The sequence below is a fragment of the Syngnathus leptorhynchus genome, chromosome 17, assembly GCF_054491065.1.
Source record: "Syngnathus leptorhynchus isolate UIUO chromosome 17, UIUO_Slep, whole genome shotgun sequence".
Classification (NCBI taxonomy): Eukaryota; Metazoa; Chordata; class Actinopteri; order Syngnathiformes; family Syngnathidae; genus Syngnathus; species Syngnathus leptorhynchus.
In genome coordinates, this window is record NC_141211.1 from 4,044,722 (window position 1) to 4,059,372 (window position 14,651).

Genomic DNA, 14,651 nt, shown 5'->3' on the forward strand with positions numbered 1-14,651 from the left:
TATCTGTTAAGTACAAAAGAAAAAATAATTGTTGAACTGAAATGATGGACCTGGCCAACGACTGCGTAAAATAATATTTTAATTGTGCTATTTTTATTTCACGTAAAATAACAGTAAAATCATTTATGCTAATACTTTATTTTCTCAAGTAGAATTAATTAACTGCCACAAGTTTATTAAAAATAAGTTAACATTGTTTATTTTTGCAGTTTTAGTAACAAAATAATTCATGATCACAATTCATTTGAGAGATATCAACCTATACAAATACATATTTCCTTCCACATGCGCAAGCAAAACGCCTCGAGGTCCCGACGGGGGCCGTCCAAGATCAGAGTTCAGTCTTGATGGCGCGCGGCAGGTCCTTGCGGTCCACTTTGAGACTGCGTCCATTCCACCGGTGGTAGGCCAGCAGGGCGATGTTCTTAGCGGCCACGGCGCTCATCTCCATGGCGCTGCCTGCCCACTCGATGCCGTTCAGGTAGTAGAGGTGCGGCCGCAGCTCCACGGGGGGCAGCGTTGTGCCCGCCGCACTGCCGTAGCGAGGGTACGCCTGCCACTCGGTCGCCTGCGCCGAGTAGTACGACCTGCGGGGTGCGACGACATGCATCAGAAGGGCCAGCGTGCCGTGACTTTGGTGACGGCGTCTCACCTGAAGAGCGTCTTGAGCTGCTCTCTGGTGAGCACGTTGGGTGAGAAGACTTTGTAGACGGCGGCCTCGTGCGCCCGCTTGCGGCGGAAGCCCGGCGCCACGTCGACGGGATAAACGCCGGCCACGCTGTTAAAGAAGAGCGCTGGTGCGGCCGTAGTCAGTACGCTGGCGTACGGGAAGAGCCGCGCATCCGGGAAACCGAAGAGTGACGTGTTGAGGTAGCCGTGCACCAGCGTGGCCACTGTGGCCTGCCACTCGCCCTCGCCGGGTGCTACCGTTGCTTCCCAGTCCGGCAAGGAGATCCCGGCCCCACCCCCCCGCAGCGGCGCGGCCACCACTACCAGGTCGTAGACTCCCGAGCGCCGCTCACCCTCCTCATCCGCCACGCTCAGCTCATACTGAAGCGCGTCACCTGTGAGGAAAACCACGACAGGCATGCCAGTTTACAATCGCAACAAATGTCGGCGTACAGGAAGTTGGCGCATGCGAGCCAGGATTTTACCTGCGTGGAGCGGTCGCAGCGAGGTGACACGCGCCTGCAGCAGGTTGGCCTCGGCCAATTTGAGCAGGCCGTCGCAAAGCAACTTGTTGCCACCTTCCACCGCCCACAGGTTAGAATGGGCGCTCGCCAGCGACACCGCGCCTGCAAAGGCAACCACCGCAAACGTTCCCACGCATGAATTGTAGATTATTCAGCTATGCCCCATCTGGATCCAAAAGCAATGACGGCGAGCACAGGTGGGCCTCTAACCTGTGAAGGCGGGTACGCTGACATTCTGGCCGTAATTGAGCCATATGACGGGCGCCACCACCTCGTCGATGAAGCGTTGGGACACGCCCAGCTCCAGCAGCGAATCGGAGAGCGGCTTGCGCGTCATGTTGACAAAGCCGCTCCCGCCCAGCGACTCCAGCAGCTCCTCCAGCGAGCTAAAGGCGTAACCGTGGGCCTGGTACTTGTAGATCCTACCACATACAAACAAAGGGATGCCCGGAGATGGCGGCAAAGCACTACTATTCTAGAACTGTTTGAATGCGTGCGCTCACCTGATGAACTTCTCCATGATCTCCTCCAGCCACATCTGCAGCCGTATGAAGCTGATGCCATAGCGCCACCACAAGCGTAGGAGGTCCAGCAAGTACCAGTCCGTCTCCTCCACAATCACCGACGTGCCGTCAAACACCGCCGTTTTGCCCGACACACTGCGACGCTGCTTCAGCCCTAAGCGTGCGTGCACGCGCACACGCACACACGCGCAAACAAATTGTCAACGCATACATGTGGGTTGGTATGTTTACATGTGAGGACGAGTGCGTATGCATACAAACACGCACTCACCGAGCTGCTTGACAAAGTCATGCATGTGCAGGTTGAGCGCGTGGATAATGGAGCCACCCGATTCGTACTGGTTCCGGTTGACGGTGACGGTGGCCAAGCGGCCGCCCACCTCGCCCTTCTCGTACACATCCAACTGCACCTCGGGCCCAAAGTGCTGCCGCAGAAAGTGCGCCGTGGCGCTGCCCCCGATGCCCGCGCCTACCACGGCTGGAAACACACAAAAAATAGCGCCACACCTTTATAGCAACATCATCATCCATTTAGTCATCCTCTTCCGCTTATCTGAGGTTGGCTGTGGAAAAAGTAATCCATATGGAGAAGATGGAAAGCAGTTCCGGGGATGTTGTGATTACTGGGCAACATTGCACAAATAGGCGATTGGGTCGTTGTTCTTACCTATTTTGGAGGGCGGAGCTCCATCCACGTGAGCGGCGGATGCAAAGTCTGACGAGAGGGCCATGAGAGCGGCCAGCAGCGGCCCGAAGCCTGAGAGACGCCGCATGCCAACCAAGAGACGATGAGAGCGGACTGACAAAGAGAAACGTTCCCCTTCGCTCGGCTCACACTTACGTTAGCGGTTAGCAGGCTCATCGATGCCGCTGCGATTGTCGATTGATCGAGTCTGACGGCGCTCATCATGTGACATGACAAGTTGGCTGGGACCGTTACGTCCGTTGAAAAAAACATGTACTGTTTTTATTTTTATCTCGTTTCTTATTTGCATGGTAGTTATGCTGCATTCTAGTCATGTGGTGCATGTTTTTTTTAAAAACTTAATTCTTGATACGCATTTCAGTTCCATGTTTTGGTGATTTACTTTGTTCAAATGAATTGGTTTTGTGTTTGCTCGAAGAAGCGTTTTTGGAGGTTGAAAAAAAACCGAGAAGTTGCGTTTATTAGAACGTGGAGACAAAGTTTGCGAACATTCCGGACGGTGGTGGCGCTGTAAGGCTCGTCTCACCTCCGACACACACACTTAAGTTTGATTTACATAAGCTATCATACACAAGCGGCCGCAGAGTCGATTGCAGCATCTTCATCATCTCGTCATCCCTCAAGACCGAAGTGAAAGGTCAAAGGCGAGGGGGGGGGGGGGCTCCATCCCTACATGGACAAGCTTCCAAGAGGCTTGCAAAATTGGGGGAAGTGGTAAACTTTCCATGGGAATTGATGGAAATAAAGCAGAACAGTTGTGCTTGACAGTTGCACTTTTTACAGTTTGGTGCCGTCGCTTGCTTGGTGGATTTTATTTTTATTTTTTTACTTGTTGGGAGCTTTCCATTTGCTAAGATGCCCGCGTCTGTGGGCAAGGAGAACTAGCTATTCGGCTTGGATATCTGCTCTGGACAAAACTAAAAAGTTTCAATGTACTTAGGCATCAATTCCCACGGTAAGTTTGCCGTTTGGAACAGTCTATTTCCCCCGAGGGCCCGTGGAATCGCAGCCTTTTGCAACCCGTGCAGCGGTGCCGACAGCAGGTGGGGGTGAGGGTGGGAGCCGGAGGTCACTTAGTGGAGCGGCGCGTGGGCTCTGAGGCAGTAGGGGGCGGGGGTGGGCCGCGGCGGTCAAGGTCCTCGATGTAGAACATAATGAGCTTGCGACGCTCCTCGGGGACGCACTCCAGCACCAAGTAGCGTTTGTCGTTCTGCAGGATTTTCTCGACATCCTTCAGGTGCTGCTCCGATTCCTGGATCAGTTTCCTTGACCTGCCGTGCGCGGCACATGGGAAACGGGGTCACCGACGCACAGACGAGGCAGTTCCTCAGCAGGCGGGAACAAAGGGAAGGCACAGACCTGTATGTGATGAACTTGGTCTCCTTCAAGAGAGTTCTGAAGTCAGCTTTGGCCGTGATGTACTTGTCTTTGATATAGTCTTCAAACTCACGCTGGCGCTTCTAAAAGCAACAACGTAAATGTTGGTTGTGTGTTGGTAATAAAAATAAAGTGGGGGGAAGAAAAAAAAGCTGTGCCTTACTCTGTCACTAGAAGAGAACTTAATACATCGAGGGTCCTCCTTGATGACCTTCTTGACCTCCTTCCAGGTGGTGGTCAGTGTGATCTGCAAAATAAAAGGCACGTATAGCTGCAAGTGAAGACAGACTTTAAATACGGCACGTTGCGGCGAGTGCTGACTCACCACGGTGGTCTCATCCAGCAGCTGCCTAAAGTGCTCCTTCTTCTTCTTGGCCAGCGCCTCCACATGGTCATTGAAGAGCTTCTCCTTCTCCTCGCGCTCCAGAAGCGACGCCGACTCCCAGCGGTGGTCTTTGCGAAGGTTCCGCCGCGTGTCAGACCACGTGGCGTCGGACGAGCGCACCTGCGAGCGGCGGCGTATGGATGGGGTGAGGCAGGGCGTGTCTCGTTACAGTTGCGCTCGCGTGCGTGAGCGCCTCACCATGTCGGACATGAGCGCTTTGAAGTGCTGGATGGCTTCCTCCCTCTTGTGCTGCTCCCTCTCGCGATCGATCTCTTTGGTCTGTTCCGATCGGGCCTTCTGAACCTCGCGCTCGCGTTCCCGCATGCTGGCCTCGATACGAGCCTGCCGCTCCAGCTCGCGCTCTTTCTCCAAGTCCAGGCTCTGCGCGACCACAAATACGTTAGCGATCCCATGGAGTAGAGAAAATAGCGTGTGCGGGATCATCGGTATTTGCTGTTGAAGCAAACAATGTTGTGAGTGACCTTGGCTTGCTTGTCCAGGTACTGCTTGAAGAAGTCCTCCCTGAGGGCGGAGCTTTCCACCGCCTTGTAGCGAGGATCCGTCTCCATCTTCTCTTTGACTTTGCTCCAGCGCTGTCCTCCTTCCACGTGCTGGTCACTCAGCATCTCAAAGAAGTCCTGCCTCACCTGCCGTCGGCGCACAAGTGCTTGTGAGTCAGGTGTGTGTGTGTGTGTGTGTGTGTGTGTGTGTGTGTGTGTGTGTGTGTGTGTGTGTGAGGGGGGGGTCTCTCCTTACCTTATCCCCTCTGGACTTGGAGTCGTCCTTGTCTCGCTTCTTTAGGGCTGTCATGTGCTCGACAAAGATGGCTTCTCTGTCCTTCATCTTGTCGATGCTCTTGAAGCGAGGATCACGCCCGTGTTTGCTGGCAAACTCGCTGAAGGTGGTCCTGCCAGGAGCACACGAACGTTAGAAGAGGCCTCTCGGGTGACGCCAGCGGGGCAATCTCACCTGGCCGTTAGCTTGGCCTCGTCCATCATTCTCCTGAAGTCGTCTTTGGCCTGCATCAGCTTGTTCTTCTTCTCTTTCCGCTCCTCCTCCGCTCTGGTCTTGACGTACTGGTCGAAGACCTGTAAGCGCAGCCACAAGGTGGAACCGGGCGGGAGGCAAAAGGGCAAGGAGGAGACGGCCATCACCTGCTTGCGTTCTTTGGGGTTGAGTAAGAGATAGCGAGGGTCAAAGACAATCTTGTGAAGCTCTTTGTCCCATGTGGAGAAAGCCGACACCTTGTGGGAACAAACGCACACGTTTTCATTTCTCTGGATAACCGAGCAAGACTCAAAGCCTAGAAATGTCAAAGTACACCAATACATACCCCTCTCTCCAACAGCATGTCTTTGAACTGTGTCATCCTGGACTCCAGGGGCACCACGGCCCTCTCGCGGGCTGCCCGAAGCTCCGCCTCCATCACCGCCTCCTTCTCGGAGTCAGCCTCGTTGGCGTCCTCCTTCCTGATAGCCAGAAAAATGTCGTACGCGGCCGTGTCAGACCAACCCAGCCGACTGTCACCAAGGCACGTAAAGGTGATTGACTGACTTTCTCTTCTTGGCTTTGGAGGATTCGCCGTCGTGGAGGTCATCTGCGGCCGGGCCCAGCTCCGGCTCCTCTTTGCTGAAAACTACACACACACACACACACACACACACATAGTTACAAACACACACAAAGGAGCCACACGAAAGCCAGCGAGAGTCAGCGGGACCTGTCCTCCTGGCGTCATCCAAGCCCCTCTTGTGCGGAGGCTCCTGGATGTGTTTGTCAACGTCGGTGCGTCCCAGCAGCTCGTCAGGGCGGTCCCACATGGACAGCCGAGTGGTGGGGTTGTAGAAAAAGACGCGCTCGTCCCCCGTCCACACCACGCACCTGACGGAAAACACATTAGCACCGACGCCGGCCCTCGTCAGTCATCGTTAGCTGGCGTGGACACGCACCACGGCGTTCCCGGAATGGGGTTGGTGGCCACCGGACGAGCTTTTTGGGCTGCTTTCTCTTCCTCGCTCATTTCTTCTTCTTTGCGTTCCTTTGGCACACACAAAAAACATTGATTTGATAAACGGACTTTCGGCATTGTCATTGACTTATTCTTTGAGTGAGGGGGGGAAAATTTGCACTACCTGCTTGTCATTATTGATGAGCATTTTAGCCTCCTCCTCTTCCATCTCCATGGCCTCGGCTTCCTCCTGCGCCATACGCTCCTTGACCTTCTCCAATTCTTTTTCTGCACAAACGTGTAACATTGAAGTGAGCAGTAGGACACCTAAGTTGAGTTTTACAGCGCTTGGCGGCACGAGGTTCTCACCTCTGTCTAGTAGGCCCTGCGGCCTCTCCCAGGTGGACTCCATGGTGCGGTTGTTGTAGTAGTACGTCTTGCCGTCCACCGTCTTGTACTCAGACCATTCGGGCAGCTGCAACGCTGGCGCTGCCGACAAGGCCAGCTGTGGGTGCATCATGGACACCAGGGGCGGCCCCATGCCTGGCAGCATTCCTAAGAGCGAGGGGGCGTCAAGGTTATTGGACCCACCGATGTCACATGACCAAACCCGACATGTATAGAATGATGATTCAACCACACTTCACAATCATATGAGGACATTACACTCGCCACATGTTCACAACCAAAAACACACACTTCAATTTTGCATGTGTGGTTATGAGCGAAATCACAAAATGTGCCGTCCATGTGGTGTGACTGTGTCGTTCGTGTGGCAAAGCAAAAGAGGAGTGCAGAGTGGAGGCGACAGACTAGCATGCTATTGAAGCGGGCGGCTGCGTTTACCGTTGGCGCCGGGGCTCGCCTTTACGCAGGGAGCGCCAACTATCTGCATCATTGCTACACCTGCAACAACAACAATGCACAAGCAAGCATCTGGTTGGTGGTAGCCACCAGCAACAAACACTGTTTGTCTTTGGGAGTGTGTGGGAGCATCAGGGGTGGGTCAACTCTGCTACTCAAGGGCCACATTGGCAGGGTGGGGGATCTGGAAAATAATTCTGTCATGGTAATATTTTATAGATAGAAAACAAACAAAAACACTATAATTTTGCCAATTTGACAAGAAGAAAACCTGCTGAATGGATGGAAGCGAGCGCCCTCACACCAGATAGCACGTGGAGGAAAGAAACGAGAAGAGGACAGGAGGAAAACAAGCACGGCCTCTGTCGCCAAGCACTCGTGGACAAAATTGGCGTCTTGCAAACAAGGTCTCTCTTTCTGTCAATCATTTGGTTTTGACATGCATCTCTGGTTTTGATTGTGAATTCAAGAAATTGGTGAGGATCATGCACACAATGCTTCTATATGCATCAGTTGATGGCTTCAAGCCAAAGCTGAATTCATTACTTGATTACTTTTTTCCCTAATTTTAGACACAAATTTACTACATTTTGAAGCCAAGCATCTCAATCAGCATCAGGCCCTCAAAAATCGATGTGAAGAATACGTGGAAATGTGCGGCCGGTGTTAGCAATGTTACTCTCACCTGGCAGTGGGATGTGCATGCCCGGCAAAGGCACGCGGAAGGGCGGCACCATGACGGGCGGGAAGGCGGGGATGGCAGCGGTAACGGCGGGCTGTGCCACGCTGTGCGGCAGTGCGGCGGGCAGCATCGGGACTGTTTGTACGGCCGTGACGGGAGACGGGGCCAGCGTCGTGGACACTGTCACCGCGATGATTGGAGCGGCGACCGCCGATGAGCTGGCCACGGAGGCGGGGATAAGCTCCGCTGTGGCACCGGCTGCTAGAAGGAACGCAGGCACGTGTGTGAGCATGTATGCGGGACGGGGGTGTCCAAACTGCCGCCCACAGGACGCAGACCTCCAGTAATCGTGACTGGCTGACTTGCATCTCGGGAGTTTCCTAAAAGATGCCCTTGGACGACCACGTTTGGACACCCCTGATGTCGTGTGACCTGTGTGTTGCAACCTGCTATGGTGACGGAGGGGGCCAAGTTGAAGGTCGGGTCCGGACTGGAACTGAGTGTGCGAGAGGGGGTGCTGGAGGCGGCACTAATGGGTGAGGGGGCCGCACTGGCCGTGGTGCTGATGGCGCTAATGACCACAGTGCCGCCGGGGCTGGAGGTCCCAGCGCCAGTAGCACCCACGCTGGCGGTCCCCGTGCCCGAGGTCCCAGGGGCCCCCGCCGCGGCGGTGCCAGTCCCCGCCACCAGAAGAGGGTTGAGTTCTGCCTGCTGGAGGATTTTCACACCCTCCGGTTTAGTCCACGCCGACTCTCTGGTGCGAGCGTTGTAGTAATAAGCCTGGGGTGGGGTGTAAAGTGGTGAAGCCAAGCAGCAAGGCACAACGCAAGGGCAGATTTGTTTACCTTTCCCTCGGGCGTTTTGTTCTCCACCCAGATCTCCTCAGTGGGCGCGGGGCTTGCAGAAGTAGGGGCCGGGGGCATCCCGGGAGGAAAGAGCATCCCCGGAGGGGGTGGAAGGTTGCCCATGGGAGGGGGAAGGAACGGGGGTCTCTGCAGGAAAGATGCCACAAACTTCAACAATGATTTTATCCATTCATTTAATACCTTTAAATACTACATAATTGTGGTTAGCTAGTGGTTGGCGGCAGCCAGTGCTAAACATAAGTCACCTGCAGGTGGGGCGGTCCTATAGGGGGCGGCATGCCTGCTGGTGGCGGGATTGGGGGCATACTGGGGTCAAAGGGTGGCCGTGGGTAAGGGGGTCGAGCCGGTGGCGGTCCCCTCATCATTCCAAAGGGGGGCGGTGGCGGCCGGAGGAGGGGTGGCGGGCCGCGTAGCACAGGAGTTTGCCCGGGACCTGGTGCGGCGGGGGCAGGTGAGGTTATCGGTGCCGGGACGGGTCCGTGGAACCGCACGGCCTGCTGGGCCATCCTGCAGCACATGCACACTCAAGTGTAAATATCAAACGGCCATCATGGAGACCAAGAAGCCAGAGAAACAAAGCCAATGCATGTTTTATTCAAAGAAAACAAAGGAAAATGCTGATGAAGTTTCTGTGTGTGTGTATGGATTTTTATGGTCTTGTTCTGTCTCTACAGTTTTGTTATAGCTGAGCGTTGTTGAGCACAATACTCCAATTTGAAACGTATAAGGATCTGAGCGTAAGCAAGCTTTTCGGGGGCGGGCGCCTTCAAAACGCCGCACGCGTTCCATTTGAGTGCAGCCAATCGCAGCTGCCTCGGCTAGCCAGAGATAGCTAGCAGGGTAACTTGGGAAAACAAACAATTGTACATGCCACACACGAGTGAGCGTAAAAGCTCAACATTACAGACTAACGCACCGCGATTGAAGAGACAAGTTTCTGTGGAGATGCTCTGGATGTGCTAACGTAGCGTTTAAGCTAACCACAACTAGCCGCCAGCTATTTAGCTAAATGAACATTAGCTTCCAAAGCTACATCCACAAACAGCGTCATTCGTGCAACAATAGAACCGCTCAGTGATATCATTTTAAAGCAGCAACACGCGCACAACATCATGCAGCGGCGTGAAGGTTCTGAAAACTCAAGTCGGTTAATTTCTGACCTACTGTCGCTGAATCCGATCGCTTCGCTCTCCGCCTGCTCCGCCATTACAGGAAAATGCAAGCAGCTTCTTCCTGGGAACGCCCCCACGTACTTTCCTGGCTTTCTATTCGACGTAGCGCGCTGTCAATCAACTCAACTCCACGTTGATTTGTCGCATTGCCTCCAATGGAGCACCACGTCTTTGTTCGGTCACAATGCAGGCCTCGCAGCCATTGGTCCATTTGTCTTCATTCGCATGTCTTCTTGAGTTGTGTTTGCGAGTGTTCGTGGAATAAAAATAAATAAATAAATAAATAAATTAATTAATTAAAATAATAATAATCATACCATGTGTAATTATTTACCGCAGTGGGCAAAAATACACAAAGATTAAAAGTCGAGAAGCGATACCTGAAAAATTGAAAGTACATATAGATGCATTCGTAAACTACTTGGTTACTTGCTACTCCCGTTCAAGTAATAAAATATCAGGATGATTCACTGAGGTTGCTGCAATTTAATTGAATGTCGAAGAAAGCACATACACGATTGCAAGAAACTGACTTGTACTGAAAAAGGAACACAAACATCAACAATGTCCTTTATGAAGACAAGTAACGCAAACATTAAACATACATCTACGGAATTGTCATTCTGAGAGTAACAAAATAAAGATTTGGTCATTTGATGCACGCAAAAGTCTCTGCTTAGCTGTGTGCCCGCACATCAAACAAAAGAGCCCCACCCACCCCCACCAATGTTGAGTTTGTCCCTCGTATTTGTGCAAGTCCATGGCTCGAAGACGGTGGCTCCAAAGTGAAGACCTCGGGCCCTACCACGTTGTCTCTTGCAACTTGTGCCGGCCGGTTGGAAGGAGAAGGCGGCGGAAGAGACTCAAGTCAGGGAAATGTATTTAGAAGGCCAAATTCAAGTTGAAGATGGCGTAGTTGTCAGAGGGACGTTGGGCCTGAGGAGGTTTGGGGCCACTCACAAAAAGTTTGCGCTCACCGGCTTGGGGGTGGGATGACCGACAACACTACCAGCTAGCGAGGATCCAAATGTGCTTCACCAAGCTCCCTCACGTAGAGTTTTGTATTTTCTTATCTTGAGATGGATTGCTGCATAAAAAGTCCTGAAGCGATGGACACTTGGACGCGCAAAATGGTCCATTGAGTTGACTGGAAAGGTTAAAGTGCATTTTAGGTTCATCCTGAAAGGTCACCCCGAAGACCAATATAGCAAACTTGTTGAGAGTGGCATCCATGGCAAAGGGCTACACGGATGGAGGGGGGGGGCTTGCGGCCGCGGCACTTCCACGCTGGTGAGCACATCCCATTATCTCACACGCCCGTCCCACCGCTCGGCTCACCTCAACAGGCGCACACCTCCAATTTGCAAATTTGCTCAAGTTAGAAAAGGCATCTGGCTTTGCCGCCCCGTGCCGAGCCCCCGGGCTCCCATCCTGACGGGAGCGGCCATGCCCATTGTCGTCGAAGGTGGCATGCTGGGATTGGCCGGAGGTCCAATGAGTGGCGCTGAGCCTCGCTTGAGGTCCAGGCCTCCCAAGTTGCTGGCCAGCGCGTGGATGGGAGGCACGCCTGCAAAAAAAGCCCAATGTCCCAAAACTCCCAAACACTTTGACCCCAGTGGCCGCCAGGTGAACTGCACCCACAAATTGCAAAGAAAGCAAATAGTGAAGAGTCAGGCCAAGCTACCTTGTTGCTGCAGCTGCCGCATGTTGTTGGTGAGGGTGGTCTGCGACTTTACGGGATTGAGGCCAGCTGACAGGAAGTCCAGGCCGATGTCGACAGACGGGTCGGACCAGGTGGAGCCTAAAGAACCCTGCCCTCCGACCATCTGCTTGAATCCGGCGGGCTGCTGAGACATCAGAGTTCCCAGACTCTGACATCACATACCCAAATAAAAAAAATAAATTCATACGTAATCAAGAGGGGAAAGCAACGTGTGAAAGCACAAGATGGAAGAGTCCTTCAGACCTGCTGGGAGCGAGACGCTGGGACGTTTGACGCGACGGTCGGGAAGGTCAAACTCTGAGATGAGCTCAGTGCCGTCGGTTGGCTGACCCCGCCCATCAAGTCAAATAGCTCGGCGGAAGGCGGGACAGAGGCGGGGTTCGAAGGCGGGGGGGCGCCAAACAAGTCGACGATCGGCTGAGAGGCGGAGCTTGATGACGTCGTCGTTGGGAGGTCGGCAAAGGCGCTCCAGTCTCCGAATTCTGCGGTCCCGTTGGCCGGTGGCGCGACTGGTCACATGACAGACAATATGCTGTCACGTATTACACATACAATTCTGCCAGCAGGTGGTGCCTTGGATTAAGAAAAAAACTTTTATAAAAACTAAATTACCGGTGGAGGAGGGCAGGCTGACTGACGCCACCGGCGACGAGAAGTCAGCGAAGTCGCAGATGAGGTCGCTGGAGAAGCCCCCTGAACGACACACACAGTCAGTGACACACACACGCAGACACACACTAAGCCATACCTGCAGCAGAGCTCTGATGGGTCGAAGAGTCGACAAGCAGCAGATCAGCCAGCCCCCCACCACAGGGCCGCCTCCCGGATGCCTAGTGAGACAGTATAGAGTGGACTTTTCATTCCTTGAATCTACTTGAAGCATGTCCAGATCTCCAAAATAATATTGAAGTGACCTGATCGTCATCGGGACTCTTGTCTCCGGTGTAGTGGGCGGCGGCGCCGAGGTCCAAAGTCTTGTTGGCGGGGGTCCCGCTGCGTTTGCGTGTAGCAGCGGTGGTCGCCTGAGTTACGTGGACGCTCTTGGCGGGGACGCTATCCTCCTCGTCTTTGAACTCGCGAGCTTCCAGACGACCGTTTCTGGATGTCCTCTCCCCCTCGTTGTCGCTACCGTGACGGCAGGAAGAGCAACATGTACGGATGAAGCCTCGATTTTTATTTATTTTATTTTTTTCAGTTCCCGATATCGATTAAGCTGCTACCTGTTCCTGTCCGGGGAGTCGTCTCGCTCCTTCTTGCGGAACTTGCTGATGGTATCGTCGATGGTGCTGCCGATCTTCTCGCCGATCTCACCTAGCTTCTCGCTGAAGGGGAACGCCGCCCGGCTCTTGTCCCAGTCCTCTTCCCATTTGCTCCGCTCCAGCTCACAGGCTGCACACAAACACAGAAGGAGATCCGTTGCGGTTCGCGACGGATGCGGGCTGAGGGTACGGGACCACTCACAGTTCTTGGTGCTTCCCCCTCCCACGCTGTCCGAGGAGACCCCAATGTATTTGTCCTTGTTTTGCTTAGCTTTCTTGCGCTCCTCTCGGAGCCGTTCGTCATCTTGGACAAATTCCACCGTCTCCTTTACCTTCTGACGCACGTTGATGCCCTGGTCTTTGCCGTTCTCATCTGTCCAAGCCAGGCACGCATTTTAAAAGAGGAAAGACAACAATGGTGGAGGCAGAAGGGCCGTCCGGGCACTGACCCGTGAAGCGGTAGTTCTCCAGAGATCTCAGGTCGTAGATGTGCTCTCGCGCGCTGGTCACCACTCGTTCCGATCCGTTCCTGATCAGGTAGGCCAGCAGCAGCAGCGCCTGCCACGTCACGCCACAACTTCACCAGACTGTGCAAATTGGGTAGAAATGGCGCCACAACTATGCAACCATGTGAGCATGATACTGACTGAACACTTTGGACTTGGAATGGGAAATACAGGTTGTGCAATTTCTCGGAATTCTGCCGCCGCAGAATTTCTCCCTTTGAAATTTAGAATAGGAGGCGCATGAATTGCTATTTAAACTTTAAATAGAGTTTGGCGCTAGATGTGCGGTGTCAGCTGTTAATCCAGGCAACTTTTCTCACAAACTAAACGGTCCTGTTCGCACAGCGCTCACCTTGTACACGCGTCTCCAGTTCTTCTTGTTGTCTTTCAGCATCCTGGTCCACAGCATGTTCATCACCTCGGGGAACTGCTCGTACATGAAGGTGGACCTGCTCACATGCAAGCGTACACCAACGTGCTAAATAAACGTGTGCATGTGTCTAAGTAAGTATGTGCATGTGTTGTACATACTTGGCGATTTCTCCCATTAGCTGGCCAGACGGCCCCCAGGGGTCATCATTGGTGGCCTCTCTCACTTTGGACTCGATGTCGGAATAGTTCATCACCACGTTAGTACTAGTGATGTGCACAAACACATACACATTTTTGTTTGTTATTGGGGGTTTTTCTGGCTAGATATTGCTCCACGTTTGGAGGAGACCTAAGCGTGCGGCCCAGAAAAGGGCGTGATGCTCCTGCAGCAGATAGCGGCCGCGGTCAAGCTACTGTATGGTTGCCTGCCGCCAGCCTCAACCCGAATCTCATTTACAATCGTTTCAAACGAGCTGAGCTCATTCCCGATTAAAAGTAGTAATAGTCGAAGTAAAAGGTTTCATTATTGACAAGTGGGCTACATTTAGGATGACAGGTAGCTAGCTAGCTGGCCAACGTACGGCGGCTAACAGCTGAGTCTCTGGGCGGCCGTGACGTCACAGCCGCTAACCGGCTTTAGCATAGCTTAGTTGCACCTGGCTTGTTGGCGGCCCGCTACTTACGCTTTGTCTACGAGCTCTCGAACCTTCCACATGTTCAGCATCTTCTGCGCGTGGGCGCCCACCCACGCACACACAAACACGAGCGTCCCACTTACGCTCACTGCCAGCACGGCCGTGCACGAACAACGCCGCCTCACGAGCTTTTCTGTACGTCGCCGTGACGTCATTAATCACATCGGCACGCCCAAAGAGCTCGACCGCTGGTTGTCATGGTAACTTCGGCATCCCCAAAAGTCTTTTTAATTTTACATCCTTTCCTCAAAGATGCTTTTTTTGCATCCTCACCTGAAACCTACTTTGTTCCATTCCTTGCCTCCGGCCTATTTAGTTCATAGTAGGTGACACTCAGAAGTTAATGGTGGAAATGAACAGTTTGAAAGTTTCTTTGCTA

General features: G+C 53.2%; 3 protein-coding genes across 9 annotated transcripts; all 3 read right to left on the reverse strand.

Annotated features, from left to right (window-relative positions):
- Positions 1 to 148: 148 nt before the first annotated feature.
- On the reverse strand, positions 149 to 2,633 carry pcyox1l (prenylcysteine oxidase 1 like). Of its 2 annotated transcripts, XM_085936068.1 has the most exons (8): positions 2,559 to 2,633; positions 2,385 to 2,474; positions 1,989 to 2,195; positions 1,697 to 1,871; positions 1,404 to 1,615; positions 1,155 to 1,295; positions 653 to 1,064; positions 149 to 587 (listed from the first exon to the last, which is right to left on the reverse strand). In XM_085936068.1, the coding sequence occupies exons 2-8, from the start codon at positions 2,446 to 2,448 to the stop codon at positions 332 to 334; spliced, it is 1,467 nt and encodes a 488-aa protein (XP_085792194.1). In that variant the 5' UTR covers positions 2,449 to 2,474; positions 2,559 to 2,633; the 3' UTR covers positions 149 to 331. The 2 variants fall into 2 exon arrangements, with proteins under 2 accessions (XP_085792194.1, XP_085792193.1); XM_085936067.1 differs by having other exon boundaries at positions 2,385 to 2,590.
- A 223-nt stretch (positions 2,634 to 2,856) lies between these two features.
- On the reverse strand, positions 2,857 to 9,835 carry tcerg1b (transcription elongation regulator 1b (CA150)). Of its 5 annotated transcripts, none has more exons than XM_085936064.1 (21): positions 9,706 to 9,835; positions 8,791 to 9,052; positions 8,525 to 8,671; positions 8,126 to 8,459; positions 7,683 to 7,937; positions 6,980 to 7,039; positions 6,503 to 6,688; positions 6,318 to 6,421; positions 6,135 to 6,223; positions 5,906 to 6,066; positions 5,740 to 5,821; positions 5,519 to 5,654; positions 5,340 to 5,429; positions 5,155 to 5,273; positions 4,942 to 5,092; positions 4,668 to 4,832; positions 4,384 to 4,566; positions 4,126 to 4,305; positions 3,964 to 4,047; positions 3,783 to 3,883; positions 2,857 to 3,694 (listed from the first exon to the last, which is right to left on the reverse strand). In XM_085936064.1, the coding sequence occupies exons 1-21, from the start codon at positions 9,750 to 9,752 to the stop codon at positions 3,493 to 3,495; spliced, it is 3,138 nt and encodes a 1,045-aa protein (XP_085792190.1). In that variant the 5' UTR covers positions 9,753 to 9,835; the 3' UTR covers positions 2,857 to 3,492. The 5 variants fall into 5 exon arrangements, with proteins under 5 accessions (XP_085792190.1, XP_085792189.1, XP_085792191.1 ...); XM_085936063.1 differs by having other exon boundaries at positions 7,683 to 7,940; XM_085936065.1 differs by lacking the exon at positions 9,706 to 9,835 and adding an exon at positions 9,462 to 9,630 and having other exon boundaries at positions 7,683 to 7,940.
- Positions 9,836 to 10,171: 336 nt separating this feature from the next.
- On the reverse strand, positions 10,172 to 14,405 carry LOC147043197 (clathrin interactor 1-like). Of its 2 annotated transcripts, XM_085936633.1 has the most exons (12): positions 14,261 to 14,405; positions 13,737 to 13,841; positions 13,558 to 13,654; positions 13,149 to 13,257; positions 12,902 to 13,072; positions 12,661 to 12,829; positions 12,355 to 12,565; positions 12,189 to 12,270; positions 12,053 to 12,133; positions 11,684 to 11,949; positions 11,402 to 11,588; positions 10,173 to 11,284 (listed from the first exon to the last, which is right to left on the reverse strand). In XM_085936633.1, exons 1-12 carry the CDS (start codon positions 14,299 to 14,301, stop codon positions 11,091 to 11,093), a joined length of 1,713 nt encoding a protein of 570 aa, XP_085792759.1. In that variant the 5' UTR covers positions 14,302 to 14,405; the 3' UTR covers positions 10,173 to 11,090. The 2 variants fall into 2 exon arrangements, with proteins under 2 accessions (XP_085792757.1, XP_085792759.1); XM_085936631.1 differs by having other exon boundaries at positions 10,172 to 11,284; positions 12,661 to 13,072.
- Positions 14,406 to 14,651: the final 246 nt, after the last annotated feature.